The sequence below is a fragment of the Biomphalaria glabrata genome, chromosome 1 (genome assembly GCF_947242115.1).
Source record: "Biomphalaria glabrata chromosome 1, xgBioGlab47.1, whole genome shotgun sequence".
Lineage (NCBI taxonomy): Eukaryota > Metazoa > Mollusca > Gastropoda > Planorbidae > Biomphalaria > Biomphalaria glabrata.
This window is the reverse complement of record NC_074711.1, coordinates 13,603,351-13,623,619: the sequence shown is the minus strand read 5'-3', so window position 1 is coordinate 13,623,619 and position 20,269 is coordinate 13,603,351. Positions and strand designations below refer to the sequence as shown.

At 32.9% G+C, this 20,269-nt stretch overlaps 2 protein-coding genes across 15 annotated transcripts in view; both read right to left on the bottom strand.

Moving 5' to 3' along the window:
• Nucleotides 1-4,755: 4,755 nt before the first annotated feature.
• Nucleotides 4,756-11,575, bottom strand: LOC106075760 (ankyrin repeat and SOCS box protein 11-like). The gene is made up of 8 exons (XM_056023220.1): nucleotides 11,447-11,575; nucleotides 10,145-10,223; nucleotides 9,695-9,748; nucleotides 9,501-9,571; nucleotides 8,021-8,079; nucleotides 7,783-7,894; nucleotides 6,720-6,755; nucleotides 4,756-6,537 (listed from the first exon to the last, which is right to left on the bottom strand). The coding sequence occupies exons 1-8, from the start codon at nucleotides 11,549-11,551 to the stop codon at nucleotides 6,379-6,381; spliced, it is 675 nt and encodes a 224-aa protein (XP_055879195.1). The 5' UTR covers nucleotides 11,552-11,575; the 3' UTR covers nucleotides 4,756-6,378.
• Nucleotides 11,576-14,226: 2,651 nt separating this feature from the next.
• The window catches only part of LOC106075759 (serine/threonine-protein kinase 10-A-like), a 39,522-nt gene continuing 33,479 nt past the window's right edge, over nucleotides 14,227-20,269 (bottom strand). For 13 of the 14 annotated variants that reach the window (XM_056023158.1, XM_056023185.1, XM_056023109.1 and 10 more), the window contains 4 exons: nucleotides 19,978-20,166; nucleotides 19,724-19,849; nucleotides 19,296-19,409; nucleotides 14,227-18,804 (listed from right to left, as the gene is read on the bottom strand). In XM_056023158.1, coding sequence (XP_055879133.1) covers nucleotides 18,637-18,804; nucleotides 19,296-19,409; nucleotides 19,724-19,849; nucleotides 19,978-20,166 — 597 coding nt within the window. In that variant the 3' untranslated portion in view covers nucleotides 14,227-18,636. The remainder of the gene's footprint in view (nucleotides 18,805-19,295; nucleotides 19,410-19,723; nucleotides 19,850-19,977; nucleotides 20,167-20,269) is intronic. The other variant, XR_008776900.1, reaches the window with a different exon arrangement.

The window sequence follows — 20,269 nt, the reverse complement described above, 5'->3', positions numbered from 1 at the left end:
CAAGTTTTTTCTCTTTCGCTACGAAAATAAAATTAGGTTTGCGAAAATGGGATTACCCGAAGCCGATAAATTCATATCTATTACAAACGAAAAGAGCGATAGCTTTGTTAAATGAATGGGATTATAAAGTGAACAATTAAACGAAATAATTTTTAGTACGCGATTCATGAATGAATATAGATCTAGGCCTATCTCAACTCGGCTTCGCAGCTTTCGTAAATGTATGTAGCTTTAAAAACCAAATTTGAATGTTTATTTGATCAAAATATGAAATGAATGGACTTTAATTGATATGTTTATGTGTTAAAGTATAAAACTATCTGTGCGAAGAGAAGTTTTATCATCTTAGAGTTGAATTAGAGTTTTAGATCTAGGGATGGGATTATAAAGTAAACAATTAAACGAATTAATATTTAGTACGCGATTCATTACGGAATTGTCTAATGAAAGAATGTTCGTCAGGAAATCTGTAATCACAGATATAAGGAACTAATTAATGTAAAAAATGCTGTTGAAACACAAAATTGAAGGTTAATTTTATTATATAATGAAATCAATGGATCTTCTTTTGTCTTTTCATGTGTCAAAGTAAAAAACTATCTGCGCAAAGTGTATTTCTTAAAATTAGATCTAGGTCTAAATCCTTTCTATCTTTTCTCATGTCAACATTGTAGACATGGCCTAGATCCATAAAATACTATAGCTGTAATAGAGTCGGACAACATTATTTTTTTTTTAGGGTCTTACATTTGTTTTAGGGCTACAATACATTCACTAAGGTCTAAGTTGGTACCCAAGGAACATTCCTGCCTAGTTTTATCAAGATTGGTCAAGCGGTTTTGATGTCTATAAGTAACATACATACATACATACCCCTCACATTCTACTTTATAATATAGATAATGGTATAGTTCAGTCACTATATAATCATTAAACTTTAAAACTGAATTTAAAAAAAAATACAATGACATTTGTTTAACTCTAACGCTCCTTGTGCTACATCCTAGTCTCTTATCTTCTTATCTTATATAATACAGACGTTACTTCAAAAAAAAAAGATTACGTCTTCTACTTTCTTTGTTAATGTAAATAGTATGTAAATATCTAAATTAGTTGTGGTTTTTTAAAACTATTTATTTCTGGGATTAAATACGCGAAAACTTCAGCTCAATAGCTGGCTCATTGACCCATTATTAAATTTAAACCTGTTTTTACTCACCGAGTGCCTTGACCAACTAAGCACTTTTCACGATCGAAGCGGCAGCGGTTCATTTTCCTCAAAAAGATTTTTTATTCGCATTTTCATCCCAACATTTTTTTTTTAAATCATAATTAATTTTAAACTTACAATCAACCAGCATGCTAATAACCGTAGTTTCATTTGTGTGTGTTTTTTTTTTTTTAGGAGGGGGAGGGGATGACTGGGTGACTTGCGCTGAAAATTATGATTAAAATGAGGAGGATTCGCGCAACACGTCGACCTCACACTCTCGCTCTAATGTCCATCCTTTTCCAGAAGCATGCAATATACAAATGTAAATATGTAATGTACAAATTTACAAACATACTATCATTGCCAGTATTTTTTCTTCAATTTTTTACACCTCTATTCAACTCGTATCTTCGTGGGAACTGGGTGGGCTCAAAAACCTCGACAATAGCTCCAACATTTTCCTAGAAATTTGACAGTTGATGTATATCGTTGGGAAAAGAATTATTAGCTAGTTGGCCATACTGGGAAAACTCTAGCTTGACCGTTATAATTTTTCAAATTAAAAAAAAAAAATTAATTTGACAAGAGGACAAGAAAATCTTGTAATGCAGGTGGTTAACAATACAGTAAACTTGTTGAGAAGACACTGGTCAATTAAACATCAATTCTAACACTTAACGAAGGGTCTGCATATAGTTTACAGTACCTACTAAATCGTGTACTATCACACACACACATTCCTAATTACCACATTTGACTATTCTTCGGCTTCTCAACTCAATATCAAATACTTTTAAAAAGCTCTGTATTGCATTGCATTTGGCAGTAACTAATTTCGAAAAGTGTTTATTTATTCTAAGTGTAGGCCTATGCAAAGGAATAACTGGGTGATAATTCACTTTTGTTGAACAAAATTTAAACATCCTCCTCCCCCAGTTTATACCAGACTTTATATATACAAACATTCCAAAGTCAGTAGTCTAGACTAGAGTAGGCCTACTGGATTTAGTTACAGATATTGTATTGATAATGTGTATTAAAAAATGTTAAAATAGGTTATTGTATGCATATGTGTATTGTCCAGCTAATGATTTCTACATAAGACGGTGCGCAAAATGTTCCTAAACATATATTTATTTTATAACTTTTTAATGTAGACATGCAGGAATACCCACTGACCACTGACCGCAGACGACAATGCTGCTTTACTTGCATCATTCACAACCAATCACTAACCTCTTCCCACCGTCACCATAGAAACACACAAGCCCACTCCATCACACCCTTGTTCAATACCAAAAACAAAATAATTAATTACCAAAAGTTCATTAACTAATTGCTTATTTTTAAAATTGATTCTTGTGTTGTCAGGTAAAAGAAATAATTGTGCGAAATTTCAGCTTGATCCGAGATTGGGTGTGGGAGAAATAAAACGTGTACAAACTTTTGACCAGACAGACAGAGTGGATATAAGCTTTGTAAAAAAATTAAACACGCATTAGTACGGCAACGAAGACTGCGTTTTTTGGTGTTTTTTTTTTTTTTTTTTTTTTTTTTTTAATATATTTTAGCTAGGCTACATATAGGGGCCTACTGAATTATAGTCGAAGGATCAAGTCAAAATTAATGGCGCCAATTTCAAACTTTTTGGTGAGATGGTCCAAACAAGCAGACGATTTAAAAGTAAAGATGCATTAGTACAGCAATGCCAAATGAAAGACCTAAATATAGGCCTATGTGTAGAACTTAAATGTAAGTTTGACCAAAAAGAACGTTTTACGCTAAGTCAAAAGATATGCTTGAAAACTAGATCTTAATATTAAAATTACATTGAAAGAAGCTGACTACGAGTGAACAGTTTGGGAGCAGACTGTACATGCTGACATGATCATGGCAGACAAAGAATTATCACTGAGGCAACAATGTGGGGATAAAGCCGCACTTATTGAGGCTGCCCCCCTGTGAGACATGACTAAGAAGTCAGAGGGAAGAGGCTGCACTTATTGAGACACCCGGCGTTATGGTGTGCGTGTGTTTCCAAGGTAACAACGAGAAGAGGGTTATGCGGTTGTAGTTTTTGTTGTTGTTGTTGTTGTTGTTTTTTTTTGGGGGGGGGCGGTTCAGAATGATGAAACCACAATAAGGTGTGGCGTAATTCACATAATAATATAAGTGACATGTTTGTTGAGGGAAAGGACCCAGAGACGTTAAAGAGATATGTATTTGTTGTGAGATTTCGTTTCAATGTGTTACTATTAGATCTCTATTTCATCTCAACTTGAATCTGTGTGTATTGCTAGTAGAAGTGACAGTGAGAGTTTATTCACAATAAAATTAGTTCAAGTTATTTGAAGTCCTACAATAAGACAAATAGAATACGCCTACGTCGATCTAGTTGTATTAGATGTTTGGAGCTATAATCCAACGACCTACCATGACACATGCACTTATTGAGACTGTGAGAAATCATGGCTAAGGAGACATGGGGAAGAGGCTGCACTTGCTGAGACATCATGGCTAAGGAGACATGGGGAAGAGGCTGCACTTGTTGAGACATCGTGGCTAAGGAGGCATGGGGAAGAGGCTGCACTTGCTGAGACATCATGGCTAAGGAGGCATGGGGAAGAGGCTGCACTTGCTGAGACATCATGGCTATGGAGGCACGGAGAAGAGGCTGCACTTGTTGAGACATCGTGGCTAAGGAGGCATGGGGAAGAGGCTGCACTTGTTGAGACATCAAGGCTAAGGAGGCATAGGGAAGAGGCGCACTTGTTGAGACATCATGGCTAAGGAGACATGGGGAAGAGGCTGCACTTGTTGAGACATCATGGCTAAGGAGGCATAGGGAAGAGGCTGCACTTGTTGAGACATCATGGCTAAGGAGACATGGGGAAGAGGCTTCACTTGCTGAGACATCATGGCTAAGGAGGCATGGGGAAGAGGCTTCACTTGCTGAGACATCATGGCTAAGGAGGCTTCCACAGTATTCTATAGCGCAGTGAACGTGGAGAAATTGTTGGCCTAAAACTATTGTCACTTCATGTTACCAGCCTATCAAAGTATGGCGACAAGTCAGGATAACAATAACAATCATTGTGTTCAATTTACCATTTTGTTACAAAGAATACAGTTTTCAAACACACAGAAATGCCCCTCACCCCCTTATTTTTTGTATAAAGTACAGTACCTCTTTCTGACCTTGCAATCTATAGGGCTGATGATATAAAGGTCATATGTTTCTATGGTTGACAGTCAACTAGGGTATTATGTGGCCAGCACAATGACCAACCGCCTTTACTTTCCCAAATTATGTCAGATACTCATTAGGGTTGGTGAACTCGGGCATTCTAAAAATCCAAAAATTCAAAATCTCAGTTTTCAAGGAAATTCGAACTTGAGATTTCTCAGTTCAGAAGCCAAGTGCTTTACCACTCAGCCACGAAACCTCTCTATTTTCTTATAATAATAAATAAAATATTCAAAGTCTCTTCTAAATAAAAAAAAAATGCCCCCAGAATTTTTGAAAAGTTTATTTTGGAAAACAATCAAATATATTTTGATTTTTTTACGTACAATATAAAACACATAGGCCTACAACAAAAAGTTAATAAAAGGTTTACAGAAAATAAAATTCAAGAACAAATTCACATTTGATGAAACATTTGCAATGGCTGTACAATCTAATGTGGAATAATCTCCAAGAGCTGATATTGCAACTTAGAAAGAGCATAGCTATCTAGACAAATATTGCCATGATAAGATAGTTAAAATAACAGAGACAATGGTGTTATGCATTCATTCTTAAACTTATAATTAGGAAATTTGATTAATCCTTCCTTCCCCAAATGCAAATGTTGAATATAAATTTCTTACAAATATAAAACATAAAACACTGGTGTCAACCTTTTTTGGGGGTAAATAATTAAAGTAATTTACAAGTAAAGTAATATTCAATAAGAAAAAAATATATAAAGTACTTTTTTTTTAAAAAGACAATACCTCCTTTGTAAAACATAAAGAGCAATTATTTTGCTCTTAATAACCAATGAGTGTTAGATTTAATTTTAAATTGAGCATTTTTTACACTGCCTCTTTTATTTACCCCCCCCCCCCCCCCGAAAAAATCCTGATTAAGAGAATGTAAAATCTACTAGACTTTATAATATTCCTTTGATTGGCCTTTAGATTTAGACTTTCAATATGGTGCGCAAAATGTTACTGTACATTAATTTATAAAACTCTTTAATGAATAGGGCCTACAAGTAGAAGAAAAAATCTCAAGCATCAACCATTCCCCACTCTGCTTTCTCAATGATCCTCTACCTCAATGTGCATAACTGTATCCTTCATTAGTGCTCAGCTACAAAATTGAAATTGATCAATAGGCTGTCGATAGTTTGAAAAAGGCATGACTAGAATCTCATTGTTGAAAAGTATAAAAAATAATAATAAGCGCCATACAATTTAAATCCTTTTTTAAAATCATGTTGTGTGTTACACAAAATGTGTGCAAAGTCAATGGGAGGTTACTTTTAAAAATATTTGTTCTAGCTTAGTTAAAATATATTTACAGTTCAATAGCTTGCTTAATAAATGTTATATAAATTAAAGTCAAAATAAAATTAATACCTTTTTAATTACTTTTTCAGTTGAGTGAAAAGAATAAATATTTATCTTCTATCTTGACATAATAAATACATGCAATGATTTGTACATATCACTTTCCTTCAGTATCTGGTAGATTTAAATATACCATAGCCAGAACTCATTATGCTATTATGTACAACATTTGAATTTTAAATCTGGTTCTAGATGACCATAAGCATATGCTTCAAGTATAGAAGTAGAAATATATTTGTGAAGGAATGGTCTGTTGAATCTCACAGCACCTGAGATTTGTAACAAGTTGTGATCATTTGTGACAGAAATAGCCAGGATTTATTGATATGTAAGAAAGTACATCTTTGGATCTATATCATAGTTTTATCAGACCTATGTTCTGTTATACAAACAATATTCCTATAATGCCATTAAAGTTGATTATTTTTTTTTTTTAAGTTGCTTATTTGTTTTGTCAACTTTGAAATAATATACATTATAAAATATTTTGAACCGGCCTTTAAAAAATAGGAAGGTTTATAGTCTGTGTACACATCTGTATATGATTATTTCCACAAAGTGTACTGTGGTTCTATGCCATAGCGTGGATCTCGCAGCTGTGAATCTTCTAGTTCATTGGCTAACACGTCCCCTGACATTGCTGCCATGAAGTTGTTGGTTTTTCCATCACTGTGACTCGTAGGAATCGCTGCCTTAAAATCAAGCTGAATATTGTGTATAATTAAAAAAAAAAGTTTAAGAGAAAAGAAAAAATCATTTTGTGAAATAATAACTTTGTTTTATTTTTTTTTAATTATGAAAAAAAAATTAAGATTAGAGAATCTCTAATTTTTAACCACTGTCTAGTCTCATTCTAACAAATAATTTATATTTTTATCTTACTTACTAGAACTTTGTCTCTTTGATCTGTCATGCCTGTCCCCTGAAATAAAATCCAAATTCAATAAATGTAAAAGTATTTATAATGAGACCCATGTCCATGGAGCAGATTAAAAGTTAAACTTTAAAAATTAAAACAATGTTTATCATAATTTGTTTATAATAAGAGAACATTCGTATATTACAAAATGACTAAGGGGCTGAAGAAGGGAGGGGTAAAAAAATTTTTACAATTTGTTACAAGATGGAGGGTAGGGTCTGAAAATTTGTTACATAACAAAACAAAAAAAAATTCACATGAAATAACAGATACAATCCCTCGACTTTTGTGGGTTTGACTTTCATGTGGTAGAAATAAGGTGTAAAATATTTTGACCAGACTTGAGTGACTAGATATAAGCTCAGTAAAAAAAATACTACTTTTACAAAATTATACTTTAAGAATAAAAAATTTAAAAAAATAGTTTTTTATTTTATTCTCAAAGAATGGAGGTCGTAAATATGTTTGGCACTAAGTTACATATCCAAAATATTTTATTTATAGAACATTTTAGTGAATCATTTTTTTGCTATTAAACAAGGATTTTCATTTGCAACAACATTATGTCTAGTAAGTTATAGATGATCATTCTAGCTAAGAAAAAATCTTACAATCAGTTATGCAACACCTCCTGACAGGCTGCAGGTAATGAAAGTAGGTTGGCTTGCAACAAAAAAAAATGATAATGCAAAGAGAATATCTATTTAGGTGAGAGAGTATTTTGAAGATAGTATATGTAAGATCTAAAATGTTCAAGTTTGAAAATTAGAGGGGGTTTGGTGAATGTGTATTTATGAAAAGGATGCATAACAAATATAAGACATTGATTCTATATGTCTATTTAACTTGAAATTCTTAATGCTTGATTTATATATAATCAAGTAACTCCTAAAAACCTTTGTATTACTGTAGTAATCCAATGTAACTCCTTCTGTCCTTTATAAACTATCAACAATACTATCTTTTTATTTAACACAAGGGTTTTGCTAAAATAAACACGTTGAGAAATAATATGATTTACTTCACTCACAGGTCTCAAAATCCCTTTGTTGATCAACTCACTCCGAGGTGTTCTAGGAATGTTCAAAGCGGCAAATAATGGCCAGATTGTGTCTGAAGCGGAAGCAAAATCAGCAGGTGTTCTGAAATGAAAGATATTACTTTAAAAAAAAAATATGCACATGACATACATTCAAGAGTATTAATGCAAAAAAAATGTATGTAAAATAACATAAAACCTTAATAGTAAAATATCATAAATTGATTACCTGTTTTCTGCATCTGGTAGTTCGGGCTGTGCACCATAGTCCAGAAGTAACATAATAATCTGTAATTTAAAATATTAAAATAATCTGCCAAGATTAAATAGAATGAGTGTTTTGGCTTGACCTGTGTAACTAGTTTTAAGAAAAAAAAAATTGAATTCACAAAATATTTCTTCAGCTCTAGCTTTATAATTTTTCTATTTCATGTATTCAACCAAGAAAAAATATAGAGGGGAGTGATGTCAGTATTGAGACAGATACAAGTTGTCCTAGTCTATATCTCATTGTAACTTTTAAATAATTGATATGTTTTATTTATGCTGCTACTGCTGATGGCTGCCTGGTTGAGTGGTGTGCACTTGGACTGTGGTCTGATAGTCTGAGTTCCAAGCCATGCCTGTTGTTATCCCCTAACATCCTACAGAAGGTTTGGTCTAGAATGTAAAAAATCTTCATTTCTGAAGAAGTGTCTGAAACTTTAACAAGCAAACCATAAACGTCTTTTAGTCCTGTAATTCATAGCATCACATTGTAGTCAGTAGATACATATACAATACATTGACAAGCAACAAGATATTTCAGGTGACTACTGTGTCAACAGAAGCAGAACAGTATACAATGAACACTGTGGACACAGCTAGATGACCTCAACTTTGCAGATGACTTTGCTCTTCTTTCTCACACACAACAGCAAATGCAGGAAAAGATAAGCATTGTTGCTGACAATTCAGCTAGAATAAACATAAACAGAGGAAAGAGCAAGGTGTTCAAGATAAAGATAAACAACACACCCATTAGAGTCCAAGGTGAGGCGCTGGAAGAGGTGGAAAGCTTCACCTATCTCAGCAGTATCCTAGACCACCATGGAGGAACAGATGCAGACGTCAGAACCCGCATTGGTAAAGCTCGAGCAGCCTTCCATCAGCTGAAGAACACCTGGGGATCTAGGGAAATAAGCACCACCACCAAGATCAGGCTCTTTAACACTATTGTTAAACTGATACTACTTTATGGAGCAGAGACCTGGAGAACCACCATCAACACCATGAAAAAAATCCAGGTATTCACCAATACCTGCCTGAGGAGGATACTTATGATCCGCTGGCCAGACAAGATCTCGAATGAGAAGTAGATATTCTTCAGAGATGCTGGAGATGGATAGGTCACATCTTTCGCAAGCCTGCACCCAACATAACAAGGCAAGCCATAACATGGAACCCCCAAGGAAAGAGGAAGAGGGGACGGCCTAGGAATACATGGTGCATCAATTTGAAAGCAGATGCCAAGCAGATGGGTAAGACATGGGGACAGTTTGAGAGACTCGCCCAGAACCGAGATGTCTGGAGGAAGTTGGTTGGTGGCCTATGCCTCAGAAGGGACCACAGGCAGAGATGAGATGAGACTGTGTCAAACTAGCTTATTTATATTAATATTTTGAATTGAAAGCCCATTCTATAGAATTACTAAAGTAAATCTAACTTACTGGTCCATGTTCTTGGAATGTTGCAGCATGAAGAGGCGTCCAAAGTGTTTGGTCATTCTGAAAGCTTGGGTCTAACAATTAATATAAAATATATCATTGGATTAGAGCAAATTTCAGAAGAACAAATTAAGATTGGTGAATGTTCTAATAAATATTTTCTATGATTAGTAGAAAAGAGATAAATACAGCTGTACCTGTACCAGCATCCAAAAGATGTTGCACACTGTCTTTCAAACCCCAAAAGCTAGCTAGATAAAAATGTAAAAGAAATCTTAAATTAAATTCAAATCTAGTACTTTTTAAATATTTAGAATTGTTTTTTAAAAAGGAGTTATATTAGTTGGAATTTGGCTTCTATTTTCATTTAGACTTATTTAGTGCAGAATTTGTAATGACTTGGAAGTGTTATTTGAACCATAGTCCCTGTATCTTTAAAGAAATTGGATACAATTTGCACTAATTTTCAAGGGTATTTCTTATATCAAAATCACTAATTTAGATATATTGCTTTAAAAAAAATTTATCAATAAGACATATACCATTTAATTTAACTAAATGAATTGTGATAAAATTTAGTGCTAATGGTGGTTATAAAAGCAATGTTGAATTAATGTTTAAAGGCTTATTAAGAAATATCATCTTACCAACATATAGCTGAGATACTTTAGCTAGCGGTCCAGAACTTTGAATTTTAAAATCATCTGTTAGGAAATCTTGAACAAGCTAAAAATTGGACAAATATATAGTTTGTTAACAGTGCTTTATAAATAAAATTACTTTTATATATAAATGGTATAACAGGTCATTTCATCCCCACTCATTTCATCTTTGGTCACTTCATTACATTACCAATTAAATATTTTTTTCTCGGTTATTATGAAATTGTGCTGTTAATACTTTGACTTTAAGCGCTCATTTCATCTAATGTATAATTATGAACATGCCATATCAGCATTGTCCAAAGAGTTTCAATTATACGTCTCCATGTTGATAAGCAAAAATAATAAATTTACAATTATTATTTGTTGGATGAAAAGATCAGTGGATGAAATGACCAGGGATGAAGGGACTAAAGATTATACATTTTTAATATATGCATGGTAGCCAATGATTGTTACATAATTTGGGAAAAAAAAATTACTTTATAATTAATGTTTATAGCCTACTTTTAAAGTATTTTTTAGGTTTTGTTTATTTACATCCACTTATTTTTATACTGTAAAGCTAGTTATCAATTTTAAATATTATTTTTAAAAGATTAATGGTGAACAATAGTTCATATGTAAATTTATTTTTCAGGTGGTGATAATTTGTCATGTAAAAATAACCGAAAAATGCATTGTGTGCAAGCCCAGGCCTATAACTGTACATTTCTCATGTAGAAATAATGGAAATGTTTGTAACACACACCTTTCAAAGATATGTGGTGCTGAAGAGCATAATAGATACCATTATCCTACCAGTCAGTACTACTGAGATCTAGGTGACAACTACAATCATATAGATCTAGTCAAAGCATTATGATAACCAACTCTAGGGGAAAAAAGGATTTTCATCAACACTCTTTCCTGTCAAAAAAAGTAGATAGGCTGCGTCCAACTGATGTTAACAACCAGGTCAGATATACTTAGAGTACGCATTTAGAGTTATTAGACGTCACATGGAAACATGAAAAAAATCTGACCATTTCGGTGGTGAAGAAAAATTGACAGAAAAATATCAATTACTATGTTATTATTGAAAATAAAATGGTAAAAAAAATTATATTCCTTATCTGTAAATGAAAACACATATTAGATCTATATCATTATTATTTTCATATTATTTATTATATCAAAATTTTCCAAAACCATCATCAGAGTTTCCCTTAAATTGGTTCTAACCATGAGCATGATCTCTCTAGAATTCTAGATCTATACTATACTATAGGTTATTTTTATGTGTACTTTATCATTGCCTTGTCTTGCCAACGTAGATATTGTTCGATTAACGCTTTTAACACGTTGTAATTCAGCTTGAAGATCTAATAAAACTCTGTCGCCATCAGCCATTTTGACGCTTTCTGTTGCTGCGGGGATTTATTATTGAAGAGTAGTTCCCCTTTGATATTTTGAAGACTAGTGAGATAGAAATTCGCAATATTTAATTATTATAGATCTAGTTAACTCTTTCCAGTCATCTACAAGTAGGCCTAGTCATAGTTGTATTGTATGCGCCAGAACGCGAAGTAGGCTTATGATCTAGACTCTAGGTGGTCCCTGGTTTGGTTTGTTTTATATGTTTTGGGATGTTTCCACGAATTTAAGATTTTTATATCCTAACCCAAACCTCCTGCAGGAAAGGTGGGGGGGGGGGGGGGGGGGGGGGGGGGACAGAGAGATATTTTATAAGTCACCCATGGTCTTACTCTCCACAAACTCAAAAACCTACAACACAGTCCTATACATTTGTTTTATTGCATATGAAATATTTGTAACTTTTTTTTACAGCAGAATACATTAGATACAATTTATAAGTAGGCTACTCTATTTCTTTATTCTAAAATATGTCATTTCATGGCAGGGTTTAGCTCCCATTCTGCTATGTAGGCCTGAAACAAAATTAATTAAGTAGTACTAATTGATTAACTAATTATTTCATATATGGATTGATTCGTGTATTGTCGTCAAGTATGAATAATTACACAAAATTTCAACTTGACCCAAAAATGGAAAGTGTGAGAAAAAAACGTATCAAAGCGTAATGAAGGGATTCATATGTATATAAGTATATATATATATATATATATATATATATATATATATATATATATATATATATATATATATATATATATATATATATATATATATATATATATATATATAGGCCTTATATAATTTATTACCCTTATTTCGATATCATACAAAATAATTACCAATGATTAATTAACTAATTGTTTAATATTTTTGATTGGCTCGTGTCCTGTCAGATAGGCCTACAATGAATAGTTGTGCGAAATTTCAACTTGATCGGAGAATGGGAAATGGTAGAAAAAAATCTTCAAACTTTTTACTAGGCAGACAGAGTTGATATAAGCTTTGTAAAAAATGTGTCTTATGCTATAAGAAGTAAGTAGGAAGGTAGATAGGCTATGAATGTAGATATGAAGGTAAGTTTGAAGGTAGATAGGCTATGAATGTAGATATGAATCTAAGTTTGAAGGTAGTAGGCTATGAATGTAGATGTGAAGGTAAGTTTGAAAGTAGTAGGCTATCAATGTAGATGTGAAGGTGAGGTAATTTTTATGACAAGTGTGAAGGGAGAATGAAGGGGAGTATTTTAGCAATTGCTCTTGAAAATTCGATTTCACGTTGCAAGTATCATACTCAAGAAATTTTTTCTGAAAGTGAATTCATTTGTGGTCTTCCCAAGCTTTGCACTTTGTAACAAGTATACATCATGAGTTTAATTGACATGGTTTATCCCAGGACCCAGATACTATTAGTATTACAAAAGCTTGTAATGAGTGAGTACAACTGCCCCACAAGAGCTTCTAACGCCCATTTATTATCTAGTTTTTTTTGTTGGATTATCACGTTTTTGCGGTTTGAATAAGAATTTGCTATAGTTAGCTATTCTATTATTTTTTCCAATTCTCGAAAATGCTTTTAATATGATTACAGATGTAATTGTGCTTATTCTGTTTATACAGTGTCTCTATACTACTTTAGGATTTGAGAGCGCTCTGGTCCACTAGAATTAAAGGACTTGTGGGAGCTAAGAGAGGCGCAATTCAAAGGTCATTTCAAAGGTCACGACCATCCATATAATATTAGTGATATCTTTATTGTTAATATCCTGATGCCAAACCTAATCTTTATTTTTTAAAAGTATTTTAAACAACAATCAATAACTTTGTTTATATTTTGTTCCTAAAAGTTCCCATTTTAAATGAAGATGCACTTGATAAGGTTGGTAGAGTGAAGGGGTTCTCAACCTGTTGGTCCTCCTTGTGGGTAGATTGACGATTTGCCAAGGGTCGCCAAAGACCATCGAAAAATTGGATTGTATTTGTCTGTTCTATTGCTGTGTATGTGCGTGCGGGGGGTTGTAAAAAGGGGTCGCCGAGCTTAAAAGATTGACAACCGCTGGGATAGTGTTATCACTCCTTTTCCATCTGATATTTGATATATTGTGGCAGAAATTTCATGTCATATGTCTATAGTGCAAATGAGATAGTCACTATTAACCTTCATAGTGCATGCAATAGATTGCCTTGTGGTTTCAAAAGCTACCCATGCAATTCATTGCTGCATTATTCAAAGTACTTTTAATGAAATAGCTTTTACATCGTTATTAATACGAATTTTAAATTATTTCAGAAAAATAGAAATTTACTTTGAAAACATGTGTTTGGTCGTGTGTTTTAAAACAAAATGGTTGAAGCTACATTTAGGTTACCTCCCTTTCGTTATTTTATTTCAGCTTGGTAGCAGAAGTTATATCATAGATGGAGAATTTTATGTTCTCAGCTCATTAGAATCGACTAAGACAATTAAAGCTTGAAGTTAACAAACTATCTTTTCTGCTCTGAATCTTTCTACAGATTCACTCCTCAAAATAGAGACTTCTCCCAATCCCTCAAAGAAATGGATGGATTTGTTTTTTTACTTCCTTGTTAGTCTGGTTTCTTACAGCAAAAAAAAAAAAGTGGACAATTAATAATTTAAAAAAAAGGTTTCAGTTAGATTCTTTAACAGATGTTTAATAGTTCACAGTATCATAGTGAAACAGAAATAAATACTAGTAGAGAAAACTCAAAGTGTTTCAATCACTGACACTGATCCATTTACAAGTTGGGCTAATCAAGCACAAAGCAGACAAATCAAATGTTTGATTAAAACACAATGCAGACAGAAAGATGACTGAATTAGAGACTTGGCCATTCAGCCCAACACTGACACATTATGAATTTCAATACAACTAGTTCAAAGTCTGGCTCACAGATGCAGTTTTGTTTTAATTCCAGTCAATTTATTTTGTTTCTTCATTAAAAAAAAAGTTTATATAAAATGTGATACAAAAAAAAAACAGAACAAAAAAAAACGATGATGAACAATAGAGAAAAAAAAACAACACAGCAACTAAAGCACAAAACAACTTAAAATTAACCAAGTCAATAAAATTATTCTACATATAAAAAACAAAAAGCTTTCTTCCAAGCTTTTTTCTAGAACAAAGAGTGCTTTCCTTAAAGCAAAGTCTAAAAAATGACAAGATTCATAAAAATAGCAGTCTTACAGTAATGACAAAGAACATAACAAAAACAAAATACATATAATAATACATTTCTACAATAGGTATTCTCTTTATAAATAAGTTTGACAGCATCAAGCAAGAGAACTGTGCAAATCAGGAAATGGTCTAGGTGAGCAGACGTGAAGGCTTTCAGTGGTGTTCAGACAGTAAATACATCAAGGTCCATGGAGCACTAGTTGACACATTCCAGTGAAGGCAGAACATTTCTTGAATAATAGTTACACATTGGTTTGATATATAGTCATAAATAAATTGTTTTTTTAAGATTTTCTATTTCTTTGCATCATGTAAGACACAAAAATACAAAATAATAAAGAGTAATAATATTCATAAAATTAGAATTAAAAAAAAAAAAGAGACAAAAGACTTGAAGGTCTATAAGACAATTGAAGCTTAACAAGTCATGAAGTGTTCAACAGACACCTCAAGTACAAGTTCTACTTGACCAAACCTACAATTACATTCCCAAATTAAACCCAGATTCAATTACTTTAAGATTATGCACGTTTTTATAAGCACAACACACTGACTACTAAATTTGTTTCTTAAAATTTAGAAAGAAAAGAAATAGTATTTCCAATTGGTCTTTGTATTAAATGAAGTACTAATGTGTCACTGAAAAATGTGAATAAATTAAACCTACAAATAAGAGATACAACATGTCATTTCTTAAAAGCAACTGAAAGCAGAATTTCCATCAACTCCTGTAAAAATGTTATATCTAACGTGATAGTGATATTACCAAAAAATTAATTTCTGAATCACTAACATTATAAGAAATCCAACATTCCTGGGTGGAAAATGTTAGCGCTGATGAGAGCAAAAGGTTCTATTGGGCATTCTATATTTAGCTGGTATATTTTCATCAACAATATCCTTTCAACTCAAGAAAGTTTTGGTTAGTTAAGTCCATGAGTTTCCGTTGTCCTTTATTGGCATGAAATATTCAAAATGAGCTGTTAGTCCACAAGTTTCCTTTGTCCTTTATGGGCATGCCAACATTCCAAACACTCCTCAGCTTTCATTGTTTGGGCTAAGAGTATTTAGAAATGAAATGTATTGGCTATGAAATGATCACATGACATTAAGTGAAAAATCACAAGAACTGTTTAGACAATAAACATAAAAATACTTAGAGATGCCATTAATAAAATATTCACATTTACACACACACATAAGCTTTTCAAAAAAAAAAGAAAATAATATGTAAAAAAAAAAAATACATTTGCACCTCATTATCATTTTATCCCACCCAAAGGTGACCCTGTATGATTATATCAGCCAACTGGTTTCCTGGCTAACTGAAAATACACAAGTCTGGAAGCCACAGAAGGAGCATGAGCTCCAAATACAAAACACAAACTTCTTGATACATAGAAATGGCTGGCTTCCTGCCACAATGTGCTAAGAGTGGAGATTTCACAGTATTATGTCAACAACAAATCCACAGCGAGCATTATGGGACAAGATAGAAACAAGGTCAAAGCAATGAATGAAAATATGACTTCTCCCAGGACAGCGCCAGCCTGTCATTAGGTGCCATGTCAGAAGAGTTGAACAATGATATACATATTTATAGAGAACTATATTTCACAAAATATACACATACAACTCTCAAAGACATTTCTTTCATAATGGAAAGGCCTCACTTCCAGCTAAACCACATAGGGAATGTGCATTGAGGGGCTAGGATCTTATGTTCCATCATAAGATTGAAAAACAAACGCCACCAGTCAGACAGACTAGTACAACATTGTAGTGGCTGGGTTATTTATACATGTTTGTGTTTGTAAGCTACGCTGTAACAAAAAAAATATTTACATAAACTTGATTAGTGTCAGCTGGACTACTACAACTACAGTCTATGTCTACATTTTGTTATCAAATGAAATCAACTAAAATTTGGCAAGAACTGAAACTCCATCACTACTAATGAGACACGTACAAACTTTTCAAATTAAGTTTGAAATGGTCAGCTTAAAGAACACAATAAATAGGGCTGTACATTTTAATATCAAATATTACAAGTAGCAACAGACACACTTTGAATAGCAAGGTGAGTTGTCTTTTTCAAACAACTACAGCCTTAAAGTGGTCTTATCTTATCTTATCTAATACAGACGTTACTTCTAAAAAGAAGACAATTACGCCTTACTTCCATTTCTTACTGATCAATAAAATGATTGTTTCATTGTAAAGACACCAGTTTACATTTTGAAGAATACATTTCCATAGAATAATCCTATCAAATGAACAAATACTACTGCCAACTAATCTAAACTGATATAAAAAATCCTACTTTGCACAGTATATCTACAGCTAAGTTGAAGCATACAAAGTAGCAGCATTCAATGAAAGACTAACTGAACAGAGCTCAAAGTTGACATGAGTAGATCTAATTTTATTGAAGGAGAACTTATGAAAATTAAACATCATTAAGTGTACATTTAAAACAACATTTGTTACCACAGACATTGGCCTTGATTCAGTGAAATAATTCTTACATGACATAAAATGGTATCAATATAAATATTCTATTCAAAAGCTCATTACACTCAAATAGTAGTATTTCGAGTAAAAAAAAATTTGCATTGATCATTTTTGACTTCATAATGGAACACATAAATTTTTTAAAAAGTGTATTTAAATATAGATTTTATTTGTAAAGTCTTCCCAAATGAAACTTACCCCATGACTCTTTAACAAATTAATTCAATACAGTGTAACTAGTACATATAACAGTCAAAAAATAATGTTCAAAATGCTCAGAGATAGAGATATACAGCGTACAGAGCCCATATAGTAATGTATTCCAATACAAATAGATTAACAATTAACTTTAAAAAAATGTAGTTAATAGTTCATAAGACAAAGCACAAGTATTTATATTCATATCAATAAAAAACAAAAGAGGGCAATGTTGATCACAAAACTTGACAAATACAAGGAATAAAAATTAAAAACTCTTATACTTTCAGCTCAACTCTTATACTTTCAGCTCAGAGGTTAGGAGAAGATACAATAATTATGTCCATAAATCTCCAGTAGAAATTTCAGTGATGGCTGTTTAACCATAATGGCATAATAAATTTGAACTTCCGATGAAAGTTTCTGCCAAAGTTAAATTAAATAGGATACAATGATTCATTATTTATAAAATATAAAAAGATATCTTCCAACAATACTAAGTGGCTCATGTCAATCAGACCTGTGCTGTTATCCCCAAAAGATAGTCCCTGACTTAAAATTAGAACAAGTTTAATTCTACAATGTACAGAAATGTTAAACTGGAGAAGCTCAAGAACCTGTGTTATCATTTAGAGGCCCAGGCCAACAAGAACCTGTGTTACCAGTTAGAGGCCCCCCAGGCCAACAAGAACCTGTGTTACCAGTTAGAGGCCCAGACCAACAAGAACCTGTGTTACCAGTTAGAGGCCCCCCAGGCCAACAAGAACCTGTGTTACCAGTTAGAGGCCCCCCAGGCCAACAACAAAATGAAGACAAAGCTGAAACTGAATGGAAAGTACAACTTCTTGTTTCTGGAAGTGCACTGCAATCCAACTAGTCAATACATTGACATTGAAAATAAACCATTGTACAATGCAGATAATTCAATGAGTAAGTAGATAGTGTACAAAGGCTCTGCAGATAATATATATATATATAAATGGCAGCTTATATTGCTAAGTTTCTGGTATGTCAAGTAGGAAATGTCTTCCCAATACAAAATGATTAAAAAAAAAAAATTTGTTTCAGGATTAATATTATTGTTTGGGAACAGTTTGAATTACAAGTGACATGATAATTTTGATTGAATGATAACCTTCTCTTGTGCTTAAATTACAGTAGAATGGCGTGAGAAATTGGATCCATCTTTTCCTTTGCTCCGAACTGTAGATGTGCTTGACCGAATACTGGGCAAGGCTGGGATGTTCCCTTCCACAACATCTGCATAGAATGATTGCTGCTCTTCTGTTTCTTTCTGGAACTGTTCTTCAAGGGCCTGGGGAGAGACAAAAGTGGAACTTAATGGCTCATGGAAACAATCAGCAGCTCTAAGTACACAAGAAGCTGGTCTACCAATGTGAAGACCAATAGTTTCACACACATCAAAATACTTTTATGTACCTACACTCTTTGATTGTAAGCTCTGGAGAAGAAGAAATAAACTGTTTCTTCATGTTATTGTAATAATAATGATTGGTTATAAATTGGTCTTGTTAATTGATTAATTGTCTTGTATACAATTAACAGTCTGCACAGCCAGGTGAAATAATGCTCTCTTCTGTAATCTTCAGACTAGATGACATTAGATTCTAGATAAAGATTTTTGTGTGTATTTGAAAGAGTTCAAGATTTTTTTCTTAACTAACAGAAAAGTAGGGGAGAGGGGGGAGATAACAAAAATACTGTTTAGGAAAGGACTAAATGTTTCAATATTTTAAAGATGAATTTTAACCAAAAAAAACAGCAAATTACCAAAGACGATCGTACCTGTTTCCTTGGTATAAGTAAAGCCTTCCACTGAGCCATGTCAGAACTAAACTGGTCATCTAGTTCTTTGATCTTTTGTGTCTCCTGCTCCATCAACATCTTACGTTTTTCAGCCTGAAACCAAGTCAACTCAAAGTTACATCTACAAATAAAGATGCTCAATACTCTACAGGATTAAAGCTTCAAGAAACTCTGCTCTGTTTCAACTCAGAGAGTTCAGAAATAAACAGCTAAACTGAACATTTACAAAGCAGCATTTTGACACATCTGAGAGCAAATGATGTCCCCATTGATGAAAACAAAATGTCAGCAAATAAATATTGCAAAATTATAAAAACAAAAGAATGAAATGTTAAATGATGGCAATAAATGTATTTAACTAAAAGACCTTTGAGAAAAAAAAACGGCAAAGGAAATGAATGGTTTACCTGAAGCTGCTCTAGTTCTTTAACTGCCGCCTCATTTTTGTCCTGCAATGCTTTCAACTGTCTCTTGTGTTTCTCTTCTTGTCTCTGTTGTTCTGACTTCATTCGTTTCTTCTCACTCTCTTCAAACTAACAAGAAAACTTGCATTGTTATATCTAGCCTACTCAAAACTATCTTACATTTAGTCAAACTAGAGTAAAAATGTAATACCAAATAATGAAGTCTTCAATCTCACTCATTTTTTTATAGGGCTAACCTGTTTAATTTTTGTTTTATCATCTTCTGGTGTTCCTACAACACTCAAGCGGAGGCTCTGTTTAAACATCTGAGCTCTAGTCTTGGCTTCACTCTTTAAAATCTTGGGTAATCTTCGTTTTTCTAAGGCGTGCCTGTTCATCATTTCATCTTCTTTGGTCTGATTGTAGCGTTTCAAGTTTTCCATTTCCTTTAGAACAGCAGCATACAAGATATTAACAATTCATTCAGAAATGATAAAATAGAATTGGTCTTATTTTTATTTTATATTGTTAGGTAACATTGAAAAAAAG